The sequence below is a fragment of the Halichoeres trimaculatus genome, unplaced genomic scaffold (assembly GCF_033239565.1).
Source record: "Halichoeres trimaculatus isolate MK-OKI-2021-1 unplaced genomic scaffold, fHalTri1.1 fHalTri1_scaffold_13, whole genome shotgun sequence".
Classification (NCBI taxonomy): Eukaryota; Metazoa; Chordata; class Actinopteri; order Labriformes; family Labridae; genus Halichoeres; species Halichoeres trimaculatus.
This window is the reverse complement of record NW_027437191.1, coordinates 14,970,199-14,998,116: the sequence shown is the minus strand read 5'-3', so window position 1 is coordinate 14,998,116 and position 27,918 is coordinate 14,970,199. Positions and strand designations below refer to the sequence as shown.

The 27,918-nt window shown below is 40.1% G+C and overlaps 1 protein-coding gene across 4 annotated transcripts in view; it reads left to right on the top strand.

Annotated features, from left to right (window-relative positions):
* LOC141801688 (MAM domain-containing glycosylphosphatidylinositol anchor protein 2) overlaps positions 1–27,918 on the top strand; it is a 259,025-nt gene that overhangs the window by 189,290 nt on the left and 41,817 nt on the right. For all 4 annotated transcript variants that reach the window (XM_074684831.1, XM_074684830.1, XM_074684833.1 and 1 more), the window contains exons 11-12: positions 1,848–2,120; positions 16,994–17,142. In XM_074684831.1, the coding sequence (XP_074540932.1) occupies positions 1,848–2,120; positions 16,994–17,142 (422 nt within the window). The remainder of the gene's footprint in view (positions 1–1,847; positions 2,121–16,993; positions 17,143–27,918) is intronic.

Here is a 27,918-nt window from a genome sequence, read left to right as displayed (position 1 = left end):
AGCTGATGATGTGTCATTAATCAGAGAAGCTGCTGTGTGAACTCAGAGTTTTTTGTTTGTCTTTTTTGATTACATGTATTGAGAAGGAGAGACTCAAATCCCTCTCTGAGTCGCCTGTGTCTCTCTGAGTGTACGAGCCTGTGTCTGTGTGTTATTTTGCATAACATACTGCAATGTTTACAGCCTGTTTTCCTGTGAACCCCCTCCACTCTGCAGGACGAGGACTCTCCACAGGCTGGACTGAGGAAAACTCAGTCATGTGAAACAGAAAAAAAACAGCAAGCAGTGTTCTGTAAAAATGGATCAGAGTATCAGATTCCTTCCAGAGATTATGCTTTTTTCATCCTTTACATCTTTAAAACAAATGGCCCATTAAAATTCTAGATAATTACTGTAATAGTGTTATCAAATGATACGCTGTAAATGTTAATAATGTGCATTTAATTTCATCTCCTATCAATTTAGAAGGCTCAGTAATTAGATTATACTACCGTGAGTGAAAAATGTAGACGATTATGTTGCAGATTACAGTTTCTATCAGGTAACCATTGATCTGTAACGTATTACATTTAAAGAGTAACATCCCGGCCCCGGCTATAGCTGCCCACCTCTCCTTTACTCTAATAAGAGTTATGCAAATATCAGGCAATTAAGAAGCTCTGTATCATTTTGTCTCCTCTCCTCAACATTCAGTGTTGTTTCTCGAGCCCCTCCGCGACTTTTGTCAAGCATCTGTATGAGCGTGTCAAGAGCAGAGAAGCCGGAGATACGGGGGAAATTATTCATAACCATTTCAGACAAGCACGTGCAAGTGCTTACACACATTCTGTCCTCATGAAAGGAAAAAAAAAAAAAGCCTGCTCACACGTTTTGTCACTATACACGTAATCCTGCGCACATTTAACACTTGACTAAAATATGGAATCACACATGCGGGGGAAGTGTCTGGGTTGCATGGAGGTCATAGTCAGCCCCTCACTTTGCACTGAGATGACGGGTTGAATTATTCAGCAGCAGGGAAAAGGTGACGCCTGTCAGATACTCAAATAAGTTATTAATTTTCCATTTTGAAAGCGTGAGGTGCACTTCATCATCCTGTTACCAATTTCCCATGAAGCGTGACTGATTTCGTTGGAGCGTTGTTCTGGGTTACCTGTTAAATTGTTCTTCCTGAACGCACTGCAGGATCTCCCTGCAACTGTTGTGCTCACCATTTTTCATTTGTTGCTAAGCTTTATTGACTTTGCACTTTTGATTGTCTAAAATAATTCTGCAGCCTTCTTACTGTATATCTAACCAATTTCTCCCTGCTCACCTCTCCTAACACATTAGACTGCTCTTTCAAATGTTCCTCTCTTTCATGGTCTGTGTTTCACACAAATTTGTGATGAAAAAGCTGCTGTTCTCCCACAGATTTCTTCTCTTGTCTTGGGTGAGCTCCAAGTTCATTGCTCAGGGTCCTTTTCCTCTTTGTTTTCACACTCACATAAGATGTCCTTGTCTGGGTTTTAAAATATACCTTGTTATTCATCTCATATCCCACTCCTCTAGACTCAGTCTTCTTACTTTTCTTTCGCCCTCCAGATCTTTTCTCTGTGAAATACCTCTGGAGGTCAGATATGAACTTGTCTGACCGAGAAGGCCCTCGCCTGAATAGCGGCTGTCTCACACAGACGTCAGCATACCTCCCTCCCTCCCACTCGGTCTCTTTTCTCATCTTTGTCCTTTATCCAGACCTTTTTTTTTCCATCCACATTCTTTCATTTTTCATAAACAACTTTGACACACTATTCAGTCCTTATCAAGAGTCAGCTGAACTCATCTGATCCCGTCTCCCTCCATTTCAGACCCTCCGACAGTGGAGCCAGTTTTCATGGAGATGCGTCAAGGCTTGGGGAGGCCAGTGGTGATGACCTGCAGGGTGCTGAGAGCTCACCCTTCCCGTGTGCTGAGGTTTGAGTGGCTCTTATCGAACAGGCTGCTGCACGCCGGGGCATTTGATGCCCAAAGAGACGAGACGGAGTATACCATCCGCAACCTGAATAGAGATGGCTGGGGAGAGTATACATGTAATGTCATCAACGAGGCTGGCGCAGGAAAATGCACCTTCCAGGTTACAGGTAAAGAGCGTTTACAGAATGGTCTTTTCAACTTTGTTCATGTTGATCTTATAAATCCTTTTTAGTAACATTTCATTGGCTTTGTTGGAAACCTCTGCAAATTAAAGTGCAAATTTCTTTTTTTTAGATTAATTTTTAAAATGCAGTTTGAGAAACAGGAATCTTATTTTAGTCATTTAAGAGATAAATGAATTTCCAAAGTCAAAAAATGTTATTATAATTAAAATAATGAACTCTTGTCAGTGTTCTTTTAATTCAAATACCTACACAATTTAAATTTCAGGGTGAAAATCCATATCCTGTTTCTGCTTTTAATTTAAAAAACATACATTTTCCTGGAAAAGCGTTACGTTCTGACCTAACATTTCGTGTAAGGTGTTCCTAAACAAGATTAACCCAAAATGTTCCTACTTTTTTACTCTAGGGATAAGATTGCCTGTAAATTTCCTTACATTTTTTTCCCCATTTCAAAATGTGGAGCCAGTACATATCTGTGGTTAGGAAATGCTAAGATTTAGAGAGCAGGGATGCGTTCATATAAGTGCTTTATACTCTTACTCAGCTCTGACGTAAATCACTTTTGTTAACAAACAAAAGCCAAAGAAGTTTGGCTTCTCCCATCCTATCTTTCCTGCAAACAAGAGCACTCCTCTGTGTGCAATTAAGTCTTATTTTCATGCTGGAGTCATCTTCCAGCTAATCCACCATGAAATGTGCACTCATACATGACGGTCTATGCAGTATTTCGCATATACACTGTAATGACATCAAAGACCCACATGTTTGCTACAGTTGCACTTGTACACGTTTATAAAAGTTTAACAAGGGGTGTCGTGCTTTGTTATACTTAAGACATGAAATGAGTCACAATACTGAATATCTATGCTGAGTGTGGGCAAATTTTTAAACCACAACATTTTTTGTACGTTGTAGAAATCCCTGAATCTGTCTCCAAACTGCTCACTCTAAAAACAGCACTGATCTTCATGAAGTCTCCATGAGACTGGCTGAGAAGATGAGGTCATTGCTTAAGGATCTCTCAACTTGTTTATGACAAGTTTGAGGGGTGGGTCTCAAACACTACGGTTTGCCCATAGCTCTACTCTGACAGGCCTCAGGTGGCTGTTTAATCAGAGGGTAGGGGGTTTGTGGAGTGTGGAGCCATAAAGAGACAGTAGCTAAAGTAAAGCCCTTTGGAAATTTGGGTTTTCTAAAACATCAGTGTGAAAAGCTACTACGTGGTTACCAGAGCGACAGTATAACACATAAAGAAATCTCAATACCCCCTCTAAAGCTTCTTAACATTTTGACCTTTGCCAAGGAGGTTATGTTGTTGGGAGAGTTTGTCTGTCTTTCTGTTTGTTTTTCTATGAACAACATAACTCAAGAAGTAACAAACAGATCTTGATGAAATTTTCAGGAAATGATCAAAATGGGATAAGGAAGAAGTGATTAAACTTCCAGATGACCGTCTGGATCCAGGATTATTTTAAAGGATTCTTTATTATTGTGAGATAGGACTGTTTTCACCATACGTGTATATAACTCCACCATAAATGGTCGGATTGCTTTGCAAAACAATACAAGACAAGATCACGATAATTTGTGACAGATGTAAAAGTACGATCCAGATCCTGGCAATATTCTGGATACTAAGATCCAGAATATGAAACATGTACTGAGTCATCATCACTATCAACACTGTCAGCTAACAAATTATCGTGCAAACCTGCAACAAACACCAAATTGTAGCAGACAGTCTGCTGAAAAGGAGTATAACATTAAAGAAGGACTAAAGTGTTGCGTGGCAATCACAATATGCTTGGCAGAAGTCTGGGCTCTCTGAGTGCTTTTCTGGTTTAAAAGTGTGAAGTTTAAAATGAGAACCCCAAACAAAGCTCTCTAAATGCCACTTTGAGAGTAAAGCCCCTTCCCTTTGATACTGGCATCTTAGAAGCTTCCAGGAGTTGGTGTTCTTTGTGCTATCACACATTTCTTTGTCATATACCTAACCATTAAACCTGTGAATTGCTTGGAAGTAGCACTGGGTGAAATTATCAGTTCAGGTTTTCAACTTGTAACTTTTATGCAACATCAAATGCTGTTTTTTCTTTCACTTTTGCTCTAGTGTTTACTCCTAGGGAGGCTAAAACGACAGCACCAGCCAATTAAAAGGGTATGGGAAAGGCTGTCAGCGTGTTTCATTCACCACGCTGCTGCATTTGATGGCATCCATTTTTCTGTCATGCATCTGCGTGATTTAACAGTTTTGTCAGTCTGCACTCAAGCTGGTAATTAGAGTAGTTACCATGACGTTTTTCAAGGGTTGAGTTTAGCCCTTCAAAATTTGAAAAGTCCTGTCACATTGTGTTTTAGAGGATGTGTCTGTGTATGATGGAGAATTAATTTAGAAAGAGAGTGAAAGAAAGAATTACTTTACTCTTAGTGTGAATGGGACACGTCACTCAGCTTTTTCATTATCTTTCCCCCATGCTCCTCCAGAAATATACATACTTAACATCTACCTGCTATTTTTTATTAGCTGGATTGTTTTTCTTTTTATCGTGGGCTGCACTTGTCTGTCTCCTGGTTGGATGTTATGACAGCACCAAATGAGTTTGGCTGTGCTGAGTGACCGCAGGAACTCTGGCCAAGGTTTCAATCTCACAGACTTCCTATTAGAGACGATAGCTGCAGGGTCATAGGAGTATTTGTCACTTTGATCTCCTGCTGCTGAGGTGGCTCTCCTTTTTAATTTTGCTCCATCCATTACCTTCATCTAATCCTATCATTTAGCTTCATAATTTTATTCATCACTTTGTGTCTTGCTTTCTCTTTCTCTCTTCCTCCATGTTTGCTTTTCCTCATTCTTCTTATTTCATGTCATAAATCAGTCCAACTCAGCTGATACAGGTTGAGCTGGGAGACAGCAGCAGATAGCTCCCTCCAGCCATTTGTTTTGCTCAACAGAGTTGGTGTTTACCTGCTTTCACTCCTTCTCACCCTCGTGCTACTTCCACTCCCCTTCCTTACATCCTCTTTCTATTGGGGTAAGGTTGCTGTCAAAACATTTTTGTTTACACACATACTGCACATGCACAGCGTGAAGAATCAATGTTTTCCACTCGATTTATAATGCCTGAATCTGTATTTGATTAGTCTCCCTTACGGGCACAAGATGACATAATGGTCGTGCTGCTCTGAATTGAAATTGAATTGAAAAAGTTAATCTGCCTTTTGTGAGTTAAAATTGAATTATGTGCTTTTGAATTTAAAGTAAAAAAAAGTGTTTATTTTTCATAGGTGAAATAAAATTTCAAATTCAATTAAAAAAATTAATTCATTTTCAAAACATTAAATTCCATTACACATCGTGCTTTTCAAGTTCAATATTTTAGTTCAAATTCAGTTTCTGGTGGCACAAATATAACCTCATAGACAGTTATGTGTTGGTTGTCAGATTCATGGTCGAAGCAGAAATGCAAAATACATTTCGTATTTTTAATTTTGTAAAGTTGTAACTCCATAAGTTGTGTTCTCATAGAAAAAATGCACAACAAATATTATGTATATGATTTTAATTAAAAAAGAGTTTACAAATGTTTCATTGATGCACAGCTAAAGACTAGTATGCATACATTTTAAACGTATGCATGATTTTCTTTGTGTGTACACACAAATCTTTTGATGGTAACCTTACCCCATATCTTTCCCTCTCCCCTTCTCTTTCCTGCCATCACTCCTCTCCTCCCTCACCCAATGCTCCAGATTCCTACCATCTGGACTCAGTGGTTGCCAAAGGTATAGAGGCTCCTTTAGTAACCCCTTGAGCACAGAAGCACGGTGCAGAAAACCCACTTTGGGTTCTGCTATCATCCATGAAAAGTGCCGTGATCTGATCCCTCAATTCCAGGTCGTATTCTATGTCTTTTTTTTCCTTCTCTTAAAGTCCGTAACTCGTTAGCGTCAAGAGAAGGCTGACACAAGTCTGCGGGGAATCTGAATTAATAATCTAATCCCAGTTCATCTCTATGTCTCTACTCATGAAATATTTGCCAGAGCTCATGCAGGAGAGTAATATCACGGTTTGCTCCCTTCACCGAGTGAAGACAGGTAGACACCCTCACTGCTCTCACTCTGTGCTAATGCTATAAACATGTCAGCCTGTTTTTTTCTGACCTGAAGCCACAGAGGCTCAATAGAAACAACAGCTTTGGTTAACATACGCATGAATACTTGTTACCATGTCGACAGTCATGCAAACAATCCAAGCCAGACATCAGTTTGTTCTTTGGCTTACATAAACACTGTTTTATAAAAAGTATTGTGCCAGGGGAGTGTGTGTGCATGTGCATGGATGCTCATGTGCCAAGCCATTGGGACATCTGTGGACACAGTGAGTTGGCTCTAATAGCCAAGTTGGCCATTAAATTGTGCCAGGGGAGAGACCCCTCAGAGGGATGTAATGTGCACCACTAAGCTTTGGCTCAGGCTCTCCATTAGGAAAACCACTTTTTTCCCTAATGTTGAAACCATGCTGCTCTTTTTGACACTCGGTTAAAGTCTTTCCTTTTTGTTGTTCAGTACATTCAGTCCTCAGGCTGTAAATGTGCACTGATGAAGGAAGGATCAGGTGAAACACAGGTTACTCAATGCAGTGCAATCATGAAGATGTACGCCATCTTTTTTCAAGCTTAATTCAAAGAATGGGATATGATAGTGCTGTACTACTAATAATCCTACCCCTGTCATAATGTAACTCAGTGTATTAAACAAATAAACCCCTCCAACTTTAACCATTAATCTTTAAAATACCCCGAACTTCTTCCACTGTCTGTGAAGATGTGGAACGCTTGACCAACTCTATTCCCTTGCAAGGGTGGTAGATGGGGGCAGGGTGTTCCCCCAACAAGTCCACGTGTGCTTTGTTGATCTGGAAAAGGCTTTTGACCTTGTCCCCCGAGGTATCTTGTTGGGGTGTTCCAGGACTGTGGTGTCGATGGCTCATTGTTATGGGCAATTTCAAGACTATATTTCTAGAGCAAGAGTTTGGTTCATGTTGCCTACAGTAGGTTGAACTCGTCCCCAGTCAGGGTTGGCCTTTGTAAGGGCTGCTCTTTGTCATCGATACTGTTTGTTACTTTTATGGACAGGATCTCTGGGATCACAAATGTCCTGGAAGGAGTCAGGTTTGGGGGTCTTAGGTTCCCATCACAGTGGTCCTGCTGGCCTCATCGAATGCTGAGCTCCAGCTCACCCTGGGGCGGTTTGCCGCTGAGTGCAAAGCAGCCGGGATGAAGCACCTCTAAGTCTGAGGTCATGCCTCTCAGCCAGAAAAGGTGGATTGTTCACTCTGGGTCAGGAGAGAGTCTTTTCCCCTGGTGGAAGGTATAAATATCCTGGGGTCTTGCTCATGAGTGAGGGGAAAAAAGGGAGTGGGGGATTAACTGACAGATCAGGGCAACATCAGCAGTGATGCAGACGCTAAACTGCTCTTCTCGTCAGGATACCCTGGTGTGGTGTTCCAGGCGTGCTCATCTGGAAGGGGACTGCAGGGTGGACCCACGACACAATATAGAGATTATATCTCTCGGCTGGCCTGGCCTGCCTTGGTATCCACCCACTGTCAGAAGTGGGTGGGGACAGGGGACAAGAAGAGGCCCTTAGCATGCGATCAATAGAGGCTGGGGTGTACCACACCATGCAGGACCCGAGATGCTGTGTAGAGACGCCCCTGAGACGGTACAGCAGATCACAGCAGGGTGTAAGATGCTGGCCTCCAAGACATACATGAAACGGCATAACCAGGTATCTGGAATAGTGAACAGAAACATCTGTGCCAAATATGAACCCCAAGTACCAGGATCCAGATGGAAGACACCCCCAAGGTGTTGGAGAACAAGCTTACCAAGGTCCTAGGGGACTTCCAGATCCAAGACAAGATGGTGATAGCCAATCAGCCTGACAAAGTGATGGTTGATAAACATCAGCAGCAACAGATGTTGCAATACTGAGCTATAGCAACACCAGGGAGAAAGAAGAGAAATACCAAGGATTGAAGGAAAAGCTACAGAAGATGCGGGGTGTCAGGGCAACAGTGGTGTCAGTTGTGTTTGGGACACTGGAGGCTGTAACACCCAAGCTGGGTGGATGGCTCTAGCTGACACTGGTAACAACATCTGAGATCTACATCCAGAGGTGCACACTCCTGCACACAGGACCCTCATGCTTCCAGGCCTCTGGTCTATATATATATGTAAATGTATAGTTTTATAGCAGAAATACACATGGCTTTTTCCTTGTGTACACTGTCGAAAGGGGAGGGGCGGTTTTACTTTACATACTGTATACAACTCATCATTTTTGTTTATGCTGAGGCTTATTCATTTACACAGTAAGTGACTTAGTGACAGGAGGCTATGTAGCCGTTTCCCAGGCAGCTAAAGACCCAAAGTCTCTCTAAGTCTTTTCCAGATTCAAAATTTATCATAATTTCCAATAAAACCGACGCCAACTTATTTCATAACCCCTCTTTAGAAACTAATGGTGTGGGAGGGGTCATTGTATTTATTGACATGTAACTGTTACATTACTGAGACTAGGTCCATATTTAGTGCAGTCTATGGATTTAAACCCTTTTACCTCTTTCATTTCCGTGACAAACGGCCTACACAATCAGTGATGCAGTTTATTAGACTTACAAATTTGTAAAGAAAGTGGTAATAATGCTTCTCATTTCCTCAACATTAAATTTCCCTGTTTGACAGCACGTTATGATCCAAAGGAAAGAATAAGATAATTCAGAGAGGTGGTGTTCAGTCATTCATTGTCTGTGAATTACAGATTCTGGATAATAATGTTCTCGTATGCGCCTGGTCTCCCTTTTTTGCGTTGTCGTCACACCTAATGATGAACAAATCACCCAAATGTGGCAGAAATATGAAATCTGCTTGTGTTTCAAGGGAAATTTTATTTTTGTCAGACACCCACACATACTCACAGTCTTAAATTGCCTCATCTGCACTCAGTCTATTCGAAAGTATGTTTTTTAATCCATCATCGGTTTCGAGTAATGATTTTGTCAGCCGCATTTATTTTTTGCATGTTTGTTTGGATCTTTGAGGTGTTTTTGAAGATGCCCCTCGGGGATGTTTTGAGCTACAGACGTACAATCAGATATTTTCTTTCTTTGTGTGTGTGTGTGTGTGTGTGTGTGTGTGTGTGTGTGTGTGTGTGTGCATGCTATTTTTGTCTTTATCATTTTATATCTCCAAGCAAAAGAAAAAACAGTTAAACTGTGCTTCAAACCTGCTTGATCTCAAGGGTTTGTGGTTTCCGCTGAAGTTAGCTTTGAGTTTCAGTCATGGTCTTTGGTGCCAAGCTGCCCGTCGTTACGGCTGTGACCAGCTCACCTCTGTGACGCAGAAACTAGTGAATAAGTTGAACACCGTCTCCAGCTCAAAAGACACACTGACATTGATGGATCCTGCCTGCAGTTATGGCTGACATTATGTAGTCTAAGTAATAGACAGCATATGAATAATGTTATCTGTTATAAGGCTGAGAGTCACATTATCTGCTCTGCCTTTCTTCAGTCTCTCTTTGTTTTCTGACCTATTTTCTGCTTCTTTTATATCAATAAGCTATTACACTTCCAGAGCAGCCTCCCATTTACACTGCTAAAGATAAATAGAGTAAATCAGGAGTCACAGCGGGTCAGAGCAAACTAAATTCATCCCAGTTTTATGATTAATCATTACAAAATCTTTCCGTGTTTTCTTTTTTTTTTTTTTGCCTATGCAAGACGGGAGGAAGCTGAAAATCCACTGAATAGTAAGGGTGGAAGTGACTCATTACAAGCTCAATGGCATTTCCCTCAGAGAAAAAAAAAGCCACAGAAAGATTTCATTCTCTGTCTCAGAAGGCCACAACCAAGCAATTACCACCCAGTCATCTCATTCTTTCTAATGTCTTTTCCCCGCAGTCCGTTAGCTGCTTCGTGCCATGGTGTTGGCTTTGTTTCAGCCAGCTGTGCATACATATGCAAGCGTTGTTCCTGCCACAACAGCCTACATCACACATCAGCACGGTACCTTATAGCAGGGCTCAGCATATGGTGGGGGAAAAGTGTTTTCTGATGAAGAAAACATGCTCATAAAACCTTAAAAATGAAAAGGAAGTCAGCAAACAAGGTCAACTTTTTGCCTGAAGGTTTCCATTTGCCGAGCTGTTGTGAGTCATTGCATTGGTTCTGCTGTTATAAACAGGATTTTAAAAAATCAATTAAGCTGTCTGTACTTTATGTTTAATGTCTCTCACCCAGGGTTATCTGTTCCGAGCAGTGTAAGTGGGTTAGGTAATGTGCTTCACCACATGAAATGAGATGGAGTGTTGGAACTGAGGGACATTCTGGTATACGCTATACATGATGTATTTCAAGAGTAATTTTCAGGACAGTGTCAGTACTTTTTCTTTAAATGAACCAAGCATAATTCATGATAAAAAAAAAATCTTTTTTTAGGAACAAAGACAGAATCAATGTTAAAGGCATCACCAAAAAAAAAATATGTGGTAAAGAAATGCAGTTTTTTAATGACTTTTCACAAAACCATTCTCTCACATGTGCCACTGAAATCAATCACATCAATTGCATCAAATATGAAATGTGCTTTTATTTTGTAGGTTTTGAAATCAGAATCTGTTTTTCTAAATATTTTCCAAATATTTTCTCAAGGACTCAACTTACTTTTTGAACAGGGGTTGTATATTCAGACACTGTAGTGCTGCTGTAGGAGGTTGCAGCCAAGCTACAGTGAGCCTAAGCTTAGGTGAGTCAATAAAGAGCCAAGAAGTAGTTTTGACTGATATCAGACATCTTTTTTTTCTTTTTTTTAACATCACTGCTAGAAATTATACTTTTTTTATATAATTCTTACTGCAGAATAAAAAATGCATGAACAAGACAGAACAAAGCTGGCAGCATCTGCCAGGCAAGCTTGTGTAGCATTTTCTGTACAGTGTGTTATAAACACAGCTGGCTTTATTTAGCCGAACTCTGCCAAGTGAACTGCAAACAATATTTATCCCAGCTTTTTTTTTTGGTTGTGTCACAAAATGTGTTTTTATTATCACATTAGCATATCTGTAAGCAATTGAGGCACTTATTTGTGAAAGTGTTTGTACTAAAACAGGAAGAGTAATGATATCTTCATCATGTGAACTTTTGGAGCTACCTCAACATAACAATGCATTGTTGATCTTAACTAGCATTTTCCATCTTGCTTTGTTTGTTTGATTGTTTTTTTTTTTCTCTTGGCTCATTTTTTATGCCTGACAAGAGTGTACTTTCTTCTCCCAGATAACTGCATCATGTTTTAAATAGCTCTGGCAAAGTGCAGAGATCTGCAGTAGGTTTCCCAGGGCATCATTTACCTGCTTTATTTGCTTAAGTGTGACTTTGACTAATTATTACAAACATTCACGAAAAACGATCACTAGTGAGGTTATTCTTACTGCCCTGCTGCTTGAGTTGTTTTTTCTTTCACATTTGATGATTATAATGATTATATTAAAAGCCTCTGCTTTACCTTGGCTGCGGTGCAGAAGATAAAAATCAAGTTTTTTGTTTCTTTCTTCTACTAAAACATTTAGGAGAGGTTGGCCTAAAATTGTTTTCTCAGCTGAGCTATACATCTCAGCAATTTTTTTATGATTTGATAGCTGAGTGAACTGTTATCAATCCATTTTATTGAAAAAGGGTGTCTTAAACCCTAGACGGGCTAACAATGTATTACAATCCCAAACACAGGTTAAAATATCTAAGGGCATGAAAGAAAAAGTCATTATTTAAAGCATTTACCACCAGAGACATCTTCATCCAAAACTTTAATCTGCTTTTAATATGATCCCACTAGTTATGATGAATAAAAATAGTCCCACTGTATTAATAATGTCTGGACGACATGAGCTTCTTATTCCACAGGAGATAAAGCTGCCAGGCTTTGGATGCACCATGAAAGCCGGACATGCAAATCAACAAGTGTTGATTTGGTTTACTTTTGGAATTCATTAACGATAAATTAAAGTAAGAAAATCATGAGATTCAGAGCAGAATTTGTCTAAGCATTTGCTCTTTGCAAGCTGGATGAAACGCTTGAGTCTTCTTTCATTCAGTTCTGAGAATTTTGTACTTAGTTCATTATCCAAAAAGTGAGCTTCCTCATGTTAATTTTTTCACTACAAGTTCTCTTTTTGTTTTCCTCTAAACCCTGATTCATACTTCTATGTTGAGCCCCTTGCTGAAAGGGTTATGAGCACCACGTCCCTATGTACCAATGTGTTTGTGTCTTTCGCAATAATCTGGCAGAACAGTTTAGAGCGCTGTGGTCTTTGTCAGATTGTCTGTTTCCAGTCCCACTGCATTTTCTGTTTGCTTTTTTTTTAACAGCGACCCCAAGCGTGTTATGTTGTGTGGGGCCGCTACATGTTGCTGATCTTATAGCAATTAATACAAGGAGGAATAAAAAGATGTCAGCGGAGATACAATGTTTGGACGTCGTAGAGTAATTCCTGAAATTGTGTAGAAGCAGGAAACATGATTCTTCCCAGTTGGCCAATCACAGGGCTTGTTGTCTGCATCGCTTTGACACATAGTTACATTTGAAACAAAGTGTGCATCAGACTCATGTGTCAAATAATTTATGTAGCCTGTGCTGTAGGCCTGTGTAGCCTTTTTACAATGCAGAGGTATACACCAGGGCTTTAACACTGGTAGACAGCAACAATCAGAAGCTATGTTTACATGGACCATAAGTAATCACAAAAACAGTCTAAAAGGGGTAAAAATACTGAATTCAAACACCTGAATAAGTATAACTGACCTGTCAAAAAATAACTCTCTGCAGTTTATTTACCATCCATGTAAACATTGAAGTGGGAAAGAAATGTCCCATTTCATTTTAAGGAATTGAAAATTTCTAATAAAAACAGCATCAACATGTTGCCTTTTGAACTCATGACCTTTTTTAAACGCTTGTGTCCCAGTTTAATGACTCCCCTGAGCGTGGTTAACGTGTGACCAAATCAAAGGAAACTAAATGGGTCAAGAATCTGTTGAGGATTATCCCAAGAAGAGCAGCAAATCTGTTTAGTAAAATGCTGCCATTATAATCCGTATGTGAATTAAACCGATTTGACAGGTAATTAAATTACATGACATATTGATCACTTGCTGTATTTCCGCATGGGTACATTAGAAATTAGTGCTGCTGTTGTTTGGCCAACAACGATGGCTCTATTGTTACTTCAGATGCTATAAAAATTAATCTGCCCCTTGGTGTTGTTACCCTTCAATAAAGAAGACTGAGACAGCAGGTGAATTACTGTTCTTTACCTGGAAGGTCATCCTGAAGGCTTGTTTCTAGATTGTGATTAAAAACTCTGGGTTTGTCTCAGCTCCTGCTGCAGCTGTCAGAAATCTGCTCACAAAGAGTGACTGCAAAGCTGAAGACTAGGAAAACAGATTCTGCTCACGCCAGGAGGGGTGTAGGAAATAAATCCTCATAGATTCCCAATAAAGAAAAGTTTGCTGAGGTTTCAGTGTGTCTGTGACTGCATTGTATAAATAAATTTACACTGGGAGGATCTGAGTATATGGGATCTGCCAACACACTTTACACTGTACACAGTTCAAACATGAGGCATGTTCCTATGTGGAAAAGGCTTTGATTCTGCTCAGATGAAGAGCTACATATCATAAAGCATGTGATGCAACTTTAATGATACTATAGTAAGAATTCAGTCATAGCAACAACAAAGATTCATGTATCTAAAATGAATAAAAATAGAACAAACAGATGGTAGTGCAGTGATAAAATGTACTGCACATCTTCTCATGTTAATTCAGATCTCTTGAAAAGCTTCATGTGTAAGAAAATGAAAGCTTTACAAATTAACATTAACACTAAAATATTAAAGACTGCATGCACAATGGGAGAAATAACCCTCTGCAGTGCAGCAGAGCTTCTCTAAAATGCATACAGTCCTACTTTAAGGCTACATTAGCAGGAATTCACACACATTTCACATGATAATGAAACAACTCTAACTATACTGACCTTTCAAAACAAAAACATATACTTTGGTGCCTGTTTGTTTACCATTTACATTCATACTGCTGTAAATGTATTCAAATGCTTTAAGATTATTTCCTGGATCTATTTTAAAATTCTCTCTGCAAAGTTACAGTATCAATGCATTCATGGACGAAAACACAGATTCTGTTTGTGTTTATGGGAAACAAACATCAAAACTCAGGTATGAAGAGTCACTGAACAAGAGTTACAACTCCATGTGTCATTAATTCACCTTGTTAGATAAACTCATTGTTCGTATCAGTCATCTTTTCCCTTGGGTGGTTAAAGATGTAAAAGATAGTTTGCAAATTCTGAGTAGGTCTCGCTCAACCAGTTGTTGGATGGCTGCATCTCCAGAGCTGTAGTGAGATGATTTTAGGGATGGGTATCAATAACAGGTTTCTGCCAAGAACTGATTGAAAATGGTTTGATCCATCAACATTGTTGGCCTTTGTGCTTACAATTTCATTGTCGGTTATCTACATCGTGCTGTAGTGGCTGGATCTCACATCGTGCGTAAAGATTTATACTTATCCTTTATTTCAATTTCATATTCAATCACTTATAAACTCAATAAATGTTTTTGACACAGAAACCTGTAAAGCCTACATTTAGTACCAAAAATATTCACAGGAGGACTTGATACTGAATTGAATCAATAATGACATTTGTATCAGTAAAACTCTAGCAATGCCTAGGGATGGGAACCTTTCACAGTACTTTTGTGTTTTTAATGTGGTAATAAATATTGATTTGTTTTGTAATAAAATCTCAAAGTTTTTGTTGAAAAAAATTGTTTCTTAACATATAAACTTGCAATGCTGTGTTCATGTCCAGCATGGAAACTTGCTTACTCTTCTACTCCCTCACAGTCACAAGTATGTGTTTAGGTACCGAAACAAGGTACCATTTGATTTTACGTAAATCAGTACTCTGTACTACAGACTGAATTTGGTTGGTACCTATAAAAAAACCTAATTCATACCCATCCCTATGAAAACCCATCCTTAGACGAGTTTCAAGTTGAAGCACTTGAATCAATCAATTAAGACACTAATGAAAAAGAGAAGATCTGATTTGGGTATTGGTTAGATTCTACTGTATCATATCTCCATCATGAGAAAAACACTGTGCAGCATACAACAGGAAACAGAAACAAAGAAATACATAAACAAATATTTAAAAAAAAAAATGACAGTCAGCAGGTTTAATATAATTCACAATTATAATGACAATGATAAGGTGAAATCTTTATCAGTTGTGATTAATCTCAACAGCAAGAGTGGCACTAGGCAGATCAAAATCCCACGTCTGATAAATCCAACTGGAGGAGTCCAGTCCCAAGCAGCAACCTCTGGTCTAAGAATATGAAACAATATGGAAGTGCTAAAATCTGCTGTTTCTCGAGTATTCGCTTGAGGCTGGCTCCAGAAGTACTGGAAGTCACATACACATCAAGCCAAAAAAAAGCTGTTTACAAAGCAGAAATTAACCTATTTACAGCCTGGTTCAAAAACGTCCCCTATTCCAGTCGCTAATTTTACTACCAGCACACACTGTACATGGAGTGAATTGTTTTCTAACTCGGAAGTTCTGAGGATATTAAGTCGGCGAGCTCGCCCAGTCAGAGGCACAGCTTAGGGTCACCTGACCAACAGGCGCCCCATAGCTGTACTTGCCACTATCAAAGCCCTTGCCACTATCAATTTGGCTGCAATAGCCGAGGTGCTTCCTTTTCCATTTCAGTAACAGACGAGTGACGTCAAGGAGACTATGTCCATGTTTCATACAGTCGATGTCCGGCACACACCTCTGCTTATTACAATGAGCCAATTGCATCAGTTTTTGTTACTCTTTTGTAAACATTTGTGCAACAAATACTGATCCCACAAAATCTTTGATCAATCTAGGATGAAGCTTAAATTGAAAAATCCTGTAATGTTACAAACACATTTAGAGTATTGATGAATTCATTCAGTTGCTCTTAAAGCAGCTACAATCACACGTATGAATAAAAAACATTACGTTTTTTTTTTTTTTTTTTTAATGATTCGGAATACAGAAAATCCAATAAGCCTTGTTGTCCCTTAGTTCTTTGTTGGAAATATTCTCAACCATCAACTTACTCCAAATGATTCACAGCTCTGCTGCTGGAAATACAGAAAACAAAGAGTGGGAGGTCTTGGGTTGTTTAAGTGAAAACAAGAATCATTCCTCTGGCTCCTGAAGTCGGCATATCAAAAAAAAAAAAAAAAAAAAAAAAAAACTACAGATTGAAAACACAGACTGAAGACAGCTTGAAGTCAAGAATTAATAACATTTTCTTCTGGCTGAATATGACTTAGATGATAAAAATATATGTGCAAAATCCTGGATACAGTGAGGACAAGGTGGCATGGTTGTCAAACGTTAGTAGTCTTCCTTTGAGTTATTATGGTCTGTTCTTTCATTGCTTTGTTTTGATAGTAGAATCTTGTGATTATTTTCTGGCTGGGCCTCTTTGTATATTCATGGCACAACCAAGAAACCAAAGCAATGAATAAATCAAATGAAAGGATTTAAAACCAACTCTTCCATACACATCTGAGAAACAAATGTCGAGGTTAACAAACTTCTCCTCTCAGTTTTAACAAACATTTCAGGCCACTGTGAGGCTGAAGCTACTGATGTTTATTTTGATGCTAGTAGACTTTTTGTATTGTTAGACATTTATTTATTGTCAATCATCATTCTTTTCAGGGAAAGCCTACCCTCCAGAGTTTTACTACGACACCTACAGCCCTCTGTGGCAGAACAAACCCAGAGTGTACGGCTTCAAGCTTCAGTGGACCCAGATGAACCCCAACGCAGTGGATCGCATCGTGGCCTACAGACTGGGCATCAGACAGGTAAGAGGACTCAGACTTATCCATCTTCTCCTTGCTGATTTGCTTTTTTATTCTCTGTTTGACCTTTTGGTTCCACAAATAAGTTCTTGTCACACTGAAAGGTCTATTTCTGGGAGCTTTTATTACATCTGCAGTGTTGCCAGAAATGTTTGTTCCCAGTAAAGTAATGTTGAGTCATTGGTGTTGGTCAGACTCTTTTCTACAGTTCTTTGACAAATTAGAGCCGATTGGTGCCACGGGGCTGTGAAAACCTTTCTTATTGCCAATTTAAGCATGTGATAAAGCTTTTTTACAGCTTGCCCTTGCTTGTTGTATTCCATTTGACAGTGCCAAATCTTACGCCTCTATTCATTGTCTGCCTTATCCTGCAGTTTTTGAGGATGTGAACGAGCCTCTGTGGGCCTTTGCTGAATGACTAAGAACCCATCAGGGGCAGTCATTTTGATGAGTTCTGAGGTTTCCACGAATTGCTTGTGTTTTTGCTCTTACTCAGAGACTCAGTCAGAGGGGAGGAAGGGAACCCCGCAGAGAGTGCAAGAAAAGCTCCTGTTTTTACTGCTCCTCAAGTAAACTCCAGAAATGACAGTCAGGCAGCATTGATGGATGGCATGGTTACATTTTCTCTCTTTGGCAATCAATGTGTACCTTCCTCCTTTTCTCTTTCTCTCCCTATGGCAGTGTGCAGCACATTTGGCCTTTATAGTTTTTTAGTTACAGCAGCAGGTGTTGCACCACCTTCGGTTTACATAAAGTTTAAAATATTGAACCAGCTCTGTTAGCAGCACAGATGTTTGTGTTAGCGTTGCTCTGCTTTGGCTGCCATCCGGGAGCCTGTGAAAAAAGCATAAAGCATACATCAAAAAAAGAAAAAAATTTGCACATGCTGCGGCGGTAAATCCATCTCAGCTCTGCTCAGAATTAGCGAGTGTAGCCTGACAGTTGTGTTTGCAATGAATAATATAATTTCATGTTTGTTTCACACTGCACCCGCAAGGAATTGAAGCCTGAAAACACATTCTACACCAGTTCTGTTTGTGTAGCGCAATGATTTTTCTGTCAACCATCTCAGTTGGTCTGTTTGGTAATAAATGATGTTGTGCCGGCAGAGCCCATGTTGGAGCTTGCCAGGCGTATGAATGAATACTTGGAGGGAATATACATTTTCTTTTTGCTATATTCTGCTGGTTCTTCACACATCTGTGCTTACACTGACTCATGGTAATTCAGAAAACACATTACCATTTCAACCTCCTCTGCGTTTGTTTATTAAAAATAAGCACATCACTCTTCTGGTCTCTTTTAACAGACAGTCAGTGTACGGGCAAATTAATTTCTTTCCACCTTCTTGCCTTGATATCTCAAGAGGGAACACACTGTGACCATTATTTTCTTCCTGCGGGGCATAACAACCAATCTTCCATTGTCTCAGATGAAAGAGATTCTTTGCTGTGAGAAGATTTTCAGACTTTTTTTCACAGCATTTACATCACACTGTACCCTCTGTGATGGATCGGCTCTTTGCTTGAAGTATTGATTCAGGCTGATAAAAAGTTTTAAGAGTTTTTAGATGTCCTTTTGGTGAGCGAGACTTATGGCCAGGAAAAAGAGAGGAAGAGGATTTGATGAAGAGTAACGTGGGGGTTTCTTTAGTAAATAAATAAAAATCTGTCTGCCAGCTTTAAAGAGCATATTGCAGGTTAACTTTTTTCCTTGATTAACACTCAACATTGTCCGATCATGGCAGTAGAATAACTCAATCACTGATTGTTATGTTATTCAACAAAAAAGGCACAAATTTAGAGTAAGAAGTGGCTGTTTCCAGCATAGCTGTAAAAACGCTCTTTTTTCGGCATTGTGTCATTTGACGTAACAAAAGGAGCTCACATCCCTTTACTCTGCTTTGAGCCAATATGAATAACAGGATGTCATGAGCAAGATCGGGCATTTCAGGTCGTGTTTATTGTGTTTCTGCCAAATATTATTTAATTTGACCGTTGATTAAGAGGATTCAGGTGTGTTTGGATAGATGGATGCGGAAATACTAGCTTAACATCATGGACATCGAGTCCACTTTTTCGGATTCGGTGAGTTAGCTTTTGTGCAGCTGACAAGACAGGACTTTATTTCTGCATCGGTCACAAAAAACAGTCGTTCGTGGTACCCATTTCTCGACAGGAAGATTGATATGATGGAGTCTATTATATGAAGTCTATGGATGGAACTCAGGATAGGATAACGGAGATGGGTGAAACTGACGCTGCTGCTGTCCCGTCAGACAACTCCAGCTTCACCAGCAGCAGCAGCAGCAGCCCCTAGCCCGGCTCCCGGGGACAGGTGAAAACAAGGACTGCCAGAGATTCAGCTCAAGATTCAACCCGATGGAAACGGCAGCTGGGCACTGTAGCTAAGGCTTGGTTTTCTGACTCTATATCAGTGGATAGACCTCTCTGTCATTATCTCTATGGGCTTAATCATGACGGCTCAAAGCGCGTTGCTTTATGATCAGCACTTACACTTACTTCTTATTTTTTAAGTCAGTGTATCTGATTTCAAACTATAAATACACTGATGTGAACACAGCATGAGGCTACATATCACTAGCTAGCAGCGCTCACTCACCAGGACACCTGCTTCGTTCTCCTCTGGTTTTCCTCATACCATAACTCCACTGCTCTCCTACGGCTGTTATTCCTCCTCATCCTGATCTGTTCCTGGTCTCCATCTTGCCTAACAGGCTCATAAGTATAACCCTGAGGACCATGATATGGATAGCAACACAGAATTTTTTTCTCTACACTGACAGGAGTGACAGTCTGAACCATGTTAATTTATGTTAAAGGTCCCATATTATGCAAAAACAACTTTATTAAGCCTTTTAGTGAAATTTGGGGTCTTTGGCTTTCCTCCCAGCCCACAAAATGACAAAACCTGCACTTAGTAGTGCTTGTGAATGTAAAATCCTGACCTAAAACAAGCTGTTTGGAAATTACCGGGGTTTGCCGACGTCAGCGAGTCCCTTTTTTGACCAATCAGGAGCAAGTCTGACCTGATTGGTCCACCAGAGCAGATACCCCTGAACCCCCTCCCCGCCCACTTCTCTCCCAACATCTGGAGTGAAATCTCTCCAGCAACGGGGAGAGGAGTGTGGCTGTTTTTGGCTGTAAACAGCCACATAGTTCCATGCACAAGCTTCCCATCTCAAGAGAAGACAAGACTAAGTGGCTAGAGTTCATTTATCAAGGAAATGTTCCAGCTACACTCAGTAAAACTGTGCATGTGTGTGCTAGTCACTTCACGACCGACTGCTTTTCCAACTTTGGACAGTACAACAGAGGGCTAGCGAATAGACTGGTCCTGAATCCAGGCGCATTACCAACCATCCACCAACAAACCTCGGAGCCTGGAAATGTGAGTATTTTAAATGCTGTGTGCTGTGGAGCAGATGTAAGAGCTTTTTCTCAGTGTCCCCCCTGTCTCTGTGTTAGCTTCAGGATGCTAACTTTAGCTGCGGTTAGCCTGTTGTTTTAGCCTTTAATGTTACGGTAAATGACATTCGCTGTTCTCGAAACATTGTGCACTCGGAGCTCGTGGCTCCGCTCTCTATGACGTGGAAGAGCGGGACGGTATCAGCGGTGGCTCATTTACATATGAAGGTCACGCCCACTAAATCAGAGCGTTCTGAACAGAGGGGCTATGAGAGCCTGGAAACAATGCTGCTGTGCTTGATTTATTGGCTTTTTGGACCAAAACATGTTACTACCATTTCATGAAGACATCAATGATCCATATTAAACTGCAGAAAAGGAGCAGAATATGGGACCTTTAAACAGAGGCAGAAGCAGCGGGACTCCCTAATGTGACGTCACATTTAAATGCTAGTTTTTAATGGTGAAGTACAAAAACTCCTACCAAAATGTCTCCAGGAGACTCTATGGTTTTTAATTTAGGAATTTCTTTCAGGAAATTGTTACAAGTTATTTTCCCATTAATTTCTTAAAAATTGGCTTTAACCTGCAATATGCCCTTTAGGTCTGTGCTCCACACCACTCCAATCTATTTGTAGATCTAATATCAGCTCCCTGAGAATTTTCATTCCCAATGACTACTTTTGAATTAATACCTTGAAGTGATAGAGAAAACGCCTCTGCAATGGATTGCTTAGTGTTATCGTCCAGTGCTCTCCTTAGAGACAGTCTGGCTGAAGGGGAAACGAGAATGAAGCTTGAGCTGAAAGGCATGCACAGGCAAGAATCACAAAACACAAATCTCTGCACCTGTCAAGGATTCAATGGAAAGGTGTGACATCTGCCCTTGTTTTGATACGGTAGCTACTTCCAAACCCCCTCTGCTGTCCACAGGCTTGATTACCCCTCTCCAACCTCTGGAAGATAACTTTTCCAATCTCTGCCATGCTATTTTGGAACTGCTTCTTCTGCCTCCTCCTCCTCCTCCTTCTCCTCCTTCTTCTGTCTCTTTCAATTGATCTGTCAAGTCAGTGTGCACAAGCAGATCAATAGGAGCCGCACTAATTACACACAGGCAATCTACAGTACATCAACCCACGTCTAACATTACATCACTCTGATTATTAACAGGTTTCTTTCTGCTCCTGCTATTGCTTTGATCAATCCCGTTGCTTTTTTTAAGTCACTATAAAACCCCCATGAACTGCTGCCGCAACCAAATGAAATTCAATCAATATGGCGTTCTTTCTCCGTGGAGAAAAAGTGGGGAATAAAAAGTGATGGGATATAAACAGAAACCTTAATTGAGTGCAGACGCAGGGATTCAGGGAACAGTAAAGGGGATCAAAAATAAAACGTGTGACTGAAAGTGTTTGACAAGCAAAACACTTTTTCCAATCAACATTCAAATTTGGTTCGATTGAACATTTAAGCCCTTTTCCTCAATGTGGAAAATGTTGAGTATATTTGCCCCTGTTTTTTGTAGCAGCTTGGGGCAAGAATTGCAAAATCTGGCATTTTATGCTTCACACAAACCCCCGTCCACTGTCTCTTATTTTTCCCCCTTTTTTTTTCCCTCTGAATAGGACACATATTTCAGCCACTGTTGTACATGATAAGACATTTACACACACAACACACCCACAAAACAAGGCTTAGAATATAAACCTTAAAGCATCCTGACTGCCACAACCACCACTTCAAAGTTCTCATTCCAAACTTGTATCAAATTAAATGAAACCTCAATTACTCTACAGTAACAAGAAACCTTTTCAGTTTGTAGTGTAATCATAAACCTGTGGATTACCTGAGTGGTTTAATAACACCACTAACAAATGTGTTTTCAACAATTATTTCATCATGGTTGGGGTGAGTACTCGGTGCTGATTAAGAGCTCCAATTAACTCCTGAGATCTGGAGACTTATGAAGTAGTCCTCGGAAAACTGGTGGATCACTGATTTTTAAAGCTCCTGTGAGGTGTATGTTCAGAAACAAAAGAACAAAATAAGGCATGTTCTGCAGTTCTGCACAAACGGGTGGATGTAGATAGAAAATATAAGCCACATGAGCTAAGCTGTTAACCTAGTTCAAGGTTACTCGACCCTGGTGTGAGTGCGGCCTTACCTGCTTTAAGAGGATTCAAGACTGCATCACATGTTGGAGATAAGAGGTGTCTGAGGGCACTAACTCTGTTAAGAAAAGGTTTTTCAAGTTGAACATAGATGGCTTCGTTGGCCTTCCCTTTAAACCAGCCGTCTTTTCTTGCTGTCTTTGTCGCCCTCGACTTGAGTGTTCCTTGTCCATGAGCTGTAGATACACAGCTGAGTCCTTTCCTGAGGAGCTGGCTCTTCTGTGCTACACCATGCATATGTTGAGTGGTTGCTTCAAATGTTTCAAGCTCAAATCAATCAATTGATAAATCAGTATTTGTTTATAAACCGCCATGTAGCAACAAACATAGATGCCATTTCCTTGCCTCCATGGCTCTCTGCAATATGGCTTTTTCAATTGACAGCTTTTTAAATAGAAGAAACAAATTAATTAATAATTAAGTCCCCTGTGGACTTTCTTGTATTTTTGAAAAAGTGTCACTTTTAGACATATGTCTGATTGTAACACACAATTAACAATGAGATCATCAGCGTCAAAATATTTTTTTCTAATTGATATTTCTCAGTATCTGTGGTCATGCAGTCCAGGGCCAGTATGCACGTTCAGGACCCAGACTCAGAAAAGCAAAGAGCGAATCAAACTTGTAAACTGACAGCGGTGAGTCTTGCACGCTTGAGGCTTTGTTTGCCTCCCTTATCTCATATGTTCTCTGAAAAAAATTTTGTCTCTCCTAAACCTAAATTTGCTGTATGGCTACACATTGCCACCTTTCCAAAGGATTGTCCACTATCTTTGTGTATTTTGTGCGATGTCAGCCTTTTAACAGCTGAACAGGCGCTGTAATCCTGCCGTTAGCGCCTGTAATGGTGGTGTATACCTCCATCAAACTAAACGCTCTTTTCACCCGTTAACCTGGCTCATGCATACCACTAATTGATGTTGAATGTTCTTCTCAGCTGAAAACAATTTCTTGGGTTTATTTTGTGTGGCAGACATTGTAGCTAAACTGTCAGACAGAAAAAGGACAGAAGAGCAGAAGAAAGCTAAACGGCAGACTGATAGAGCACAAGCTAAAGGCCTAAACATGAGCTGAACTGTTTAATGATAATGTCCATTCCAATCCACATGCAGCTGGTATTTTGCAGTGGTCTGTTCAAACTGAGAGTCTATCAGTAAAATGAAGAGTGAGGTTATATTAGCTCTGCTTGTTGAAGTTGGAGCTGGTAGATGAGCACGGGTAGGACATAACCAGGTTGAGTAGCACTAAATATAGCAGGCTACTAAACTGATTAAAGTTTGCTTGTTGTTACGTTTTAAACAAAAGCTCTACAGAAACAATAATAAACACCTTTCCTCAAGGCTTTAAATCTAGAAGTTGTCTTGAACAAAGAAACGCAGTGTAAAAAAAAAAAGATGTTTTCCATTCATTTCATCAAACAAATGCACGCCTTGATAAAACTCATGCCTGGTGGGTTCTGGTGCTCATGAAAAACAGAGTCTTTATCCCTGAAAAACACTGTTTTTCCAAATATTCCTCACAGCCCTTATATCAATCAATGAATCAGTGAAATACATAAACAGATTAATGGTAAATGGTAAATGGACCAGTACATGTATAGCCTAATCTAGTCCATTGGACCACTCAAAGCGCTTCACACTACTAGTGTCATTCACCCATCCACACCACATTTACACACTAATGGTAGAGGGAGGAGCCATCAGTTCTAACTAAAACATTTGCACCTATTCATACACCACTGACCAGCAGTGGGAGCAAGAGGGTTCAGTGTCCTGCTTGACATGTGACTGCAGAAGCTGGTTTGAAATTTTTCCAATTGAGGTGAAGACTTTACCACTGAGCCACAGCTGCTCATTAATTGATGGGAGGATAAGTAAGTGAATATACATAAATTAAATAAATTAAAATTAAAAATCTACAAGGGTAAATGGATTAATAGATAAATATATATAATATATTGATAAATAAAAAAACAATTTTAACAAAAAAAAATATTATTAACAGACAGATCGATCAAACAAGCTTCCCCTATTCACCTCCTGATACTTAATGAGTAAACTTCTAAACTACATTACCCCATGGGTATTTTAAGTACACCACATACGTGTTTCCTTTGCATAAACAGCTTGGATGGATCAGTATGAGTAGCTTCAACACACCCACATGAATTACTACCAGTGCTAACAGATAATATTTGATTATTACATAGTTTGTCAGGTGTATGAATAACGTCTGAATGTTGCGAGTGCTTACCGCTGCACACTCCAAAAAATCAAATCTTCTCTTTGGCATCCACTATCCACCCACCATCGATCTGAAGACATTAACCAGGCTGCCAAAACTGGAAATAACAAGATTTGTCTTTTTGAATGCATCTGCCTGTCTCTGGTTGTAAACACCAGATGTACTCTTCTGTCATTATTTTTCAAAGTTTGTTTTTACTCTCGTTCAAATATCAAATGTGGTGAAAGTGATATGTGGTCCTGAGAGGGCGTTCATAACACACACACACACACACACACACACACACACACACACACTCACACTCACACACACACACACACACACACACCAGACACACACACACACACACACACACACACACACACACACACACACACACACACACACACACACACACACACACACACCAGACACACACACACACACACACACACACACACACACACACACACACACACACACACACACTGATTACAGGCCAGCACAGTGTTATTTATAGCAATTAGCTGCTATACCTTCTGTACTTTAAAGGCTGCCTGAAATGTTGAAAGGATCGGTATGGACAAGTGCTCTGTCTGCAATTACTAGAGGCAGACAAAACACTTTATTTACCTGCAACCTAATGGTGATGAAAACTTGCACCCCATAATTGTGGCTCATCCAGGCTCTCAGTAATTACTTAATTGGTATTGTTCACACACATACACACAAAGACTGACTCTCTTTCTTTGCCATCACACCTTCATTCACTCTCTGTCTTTTTCTCTGCTTGAAACACTTCCTCTTTCTCTTTGACTGAGAAGGGCATGTAAAGTCACTAATTGTGATGCAGAGGATGTAATCTGTCTTTGTGCGGCTCTTTCTGTCAAACTGATTCTCAAGGATACAATGTACCCGACTTTTTTTTTTTCTCTTTGCCCCCAGCAAATGCAGCAACAAGCTCTCGTTTTGTTTCTTTGAATTTCAGGGGGAGCAGCTGTATTGTACCACCAGACATAAAAAGCATGAACTAATTTTTGTGTGATACCTGAGCTTAGTCACCCAAAGACAGCCTCTCTTGTGTGCTCTGCATTGTGCAAAGAAAAGATATAACATCCTGTCAGTTCAAGGTCCTTATAAAAAGGGATAGAGAAACATTGTAGAACATCATTGAAGAAAACTTTAAAAGGATGAGACAATCGTGTACAGAGCACAAAGGTGCTGTCCTCACTGGATACGCAGAAACATCTGTGTTACAGCACTGTGGGAGAGCTGTAATGCAGAATGAGCCAACACTTTAATACGACTGCAAATATAAGAACATCTTTACTGCTTGTCAATAATGATCTTTGTGTCTGAGCTCATTTGAAGGTAAACCCGACTGAAGCTCAACGAGCTGTCAACGGCTAGTAGAAAGAAAATGTTTCAATGTGGACTGCTTAAAGAACTCTTTTGCAAGCCAGATCAACCCATGTTTTTCTAACCATGCTGTCTTTGGTTATGGGTGGATGGACAGAAATATTAAATAACACCAGATTGCTACTACATTCGTAAACATACTAATATGTTTCACTTATTGGATCAAACCTACAAAGAACCCAAGTACTTACTTGCATATGAGACAACTAGGGATGGGTACTTTTCATATTTACCAATTTACCAATGCTGGTACCTGGCAATTGGTATGGGTACTCAGCGGTATCAATTTTCAGTTCTTTTGTTTGTATTAATGTGGTAATAAATACTAATTTGTTAATAAAATCTGAACTTTTTTTTATTTAACATATTTATCCCCTCAATAAAAAACTTGCAATGCTGTGCTCATGTCCAGCATGTAAAGTTGCCTACTCTCCCATTCCCTCACAGTCACAAGGATGTGTTAAGGTCCCCAAACATGGTACTGTTTGAATTGGTACTCTGTCCTTCAGATAGAATTTGGTCAGTACCTAAAAAAGTACCTACTTTGTCGGCTGCTGGTCAGTCAAGGAGGGGAAGCTCATTTTGTAGCTGTAGCTGCTTATTGGTGAAAAGAGAGAGTATCTTTACACACAACGCTCGTAGTTTTTACGAAAGGCAAACTCGCTGTGGATTGATAAAGCCTCCAGATCAGTCCAGAACAACTTAATGCAAAACTGAGAAGATGCTCCGGTGGAGGGTTATACTTCAAAATCCCTGGCTGGTTCATTTCACTGTCAATCAAAAAGGGATTCGGCCTGAGACAGATCATCCAATCATCATGCAGAAACCCAGCGTCCAGGCCAGCCCACTGCCTCACAGACCCCCAGAGACGCTGAGCGTCCGATGAACGGGTCAAAGCCCAGCGTTTATCCAATGACCGTCCAGTTTCCACAGTGGAACAACCCACTCTACGCTTCCCCACTGAAGTTAAGGGGCGACTGTGTTAAAGCACTAAGACGCTGCGGGGATGAATGAGAAGGAGGTGGAGCCAGTCACCTGTGATAGGAGCTGATTCTGAACAAAAGATGAAGGAATTCAAGCGCATATTTTGTCAATGAAATGTACACACAGCAGAACATATCACCACTTCTTAAAGTGGTGATATACATTTTAGGGGAAGCTGAGCTTCCCTTGCAGTCTAAGAGCAGTCGCCACTGTTTGGTAGGCATCACTAGTGGCAATCGTTTTTTTCCATCTTCAACTGATCAGCAGTATGTTGTTTAATGAAAGTAGGACAGTTGAAAACTGCCACCGTTAAGTACTTTACTACAAGAGAAACCTCTGTGCCTAATACCAAACAGAAAAGTTTTAGGCTGTCAGTAAACTCTCTCCTTTGAACTAAAATGATGTGGTTTGGCATCGGGAAAAGTTTAATGTTGGAGTAATGGGTTTTACTGGTTTTGCCTCTTAAGTATTTAAAATTGAAAATACTGATCATTCATACTGTGTTTGGTGTTCAAACCGCCTGATCAATAACATGTCTGTGTCTGTGTGTCTCA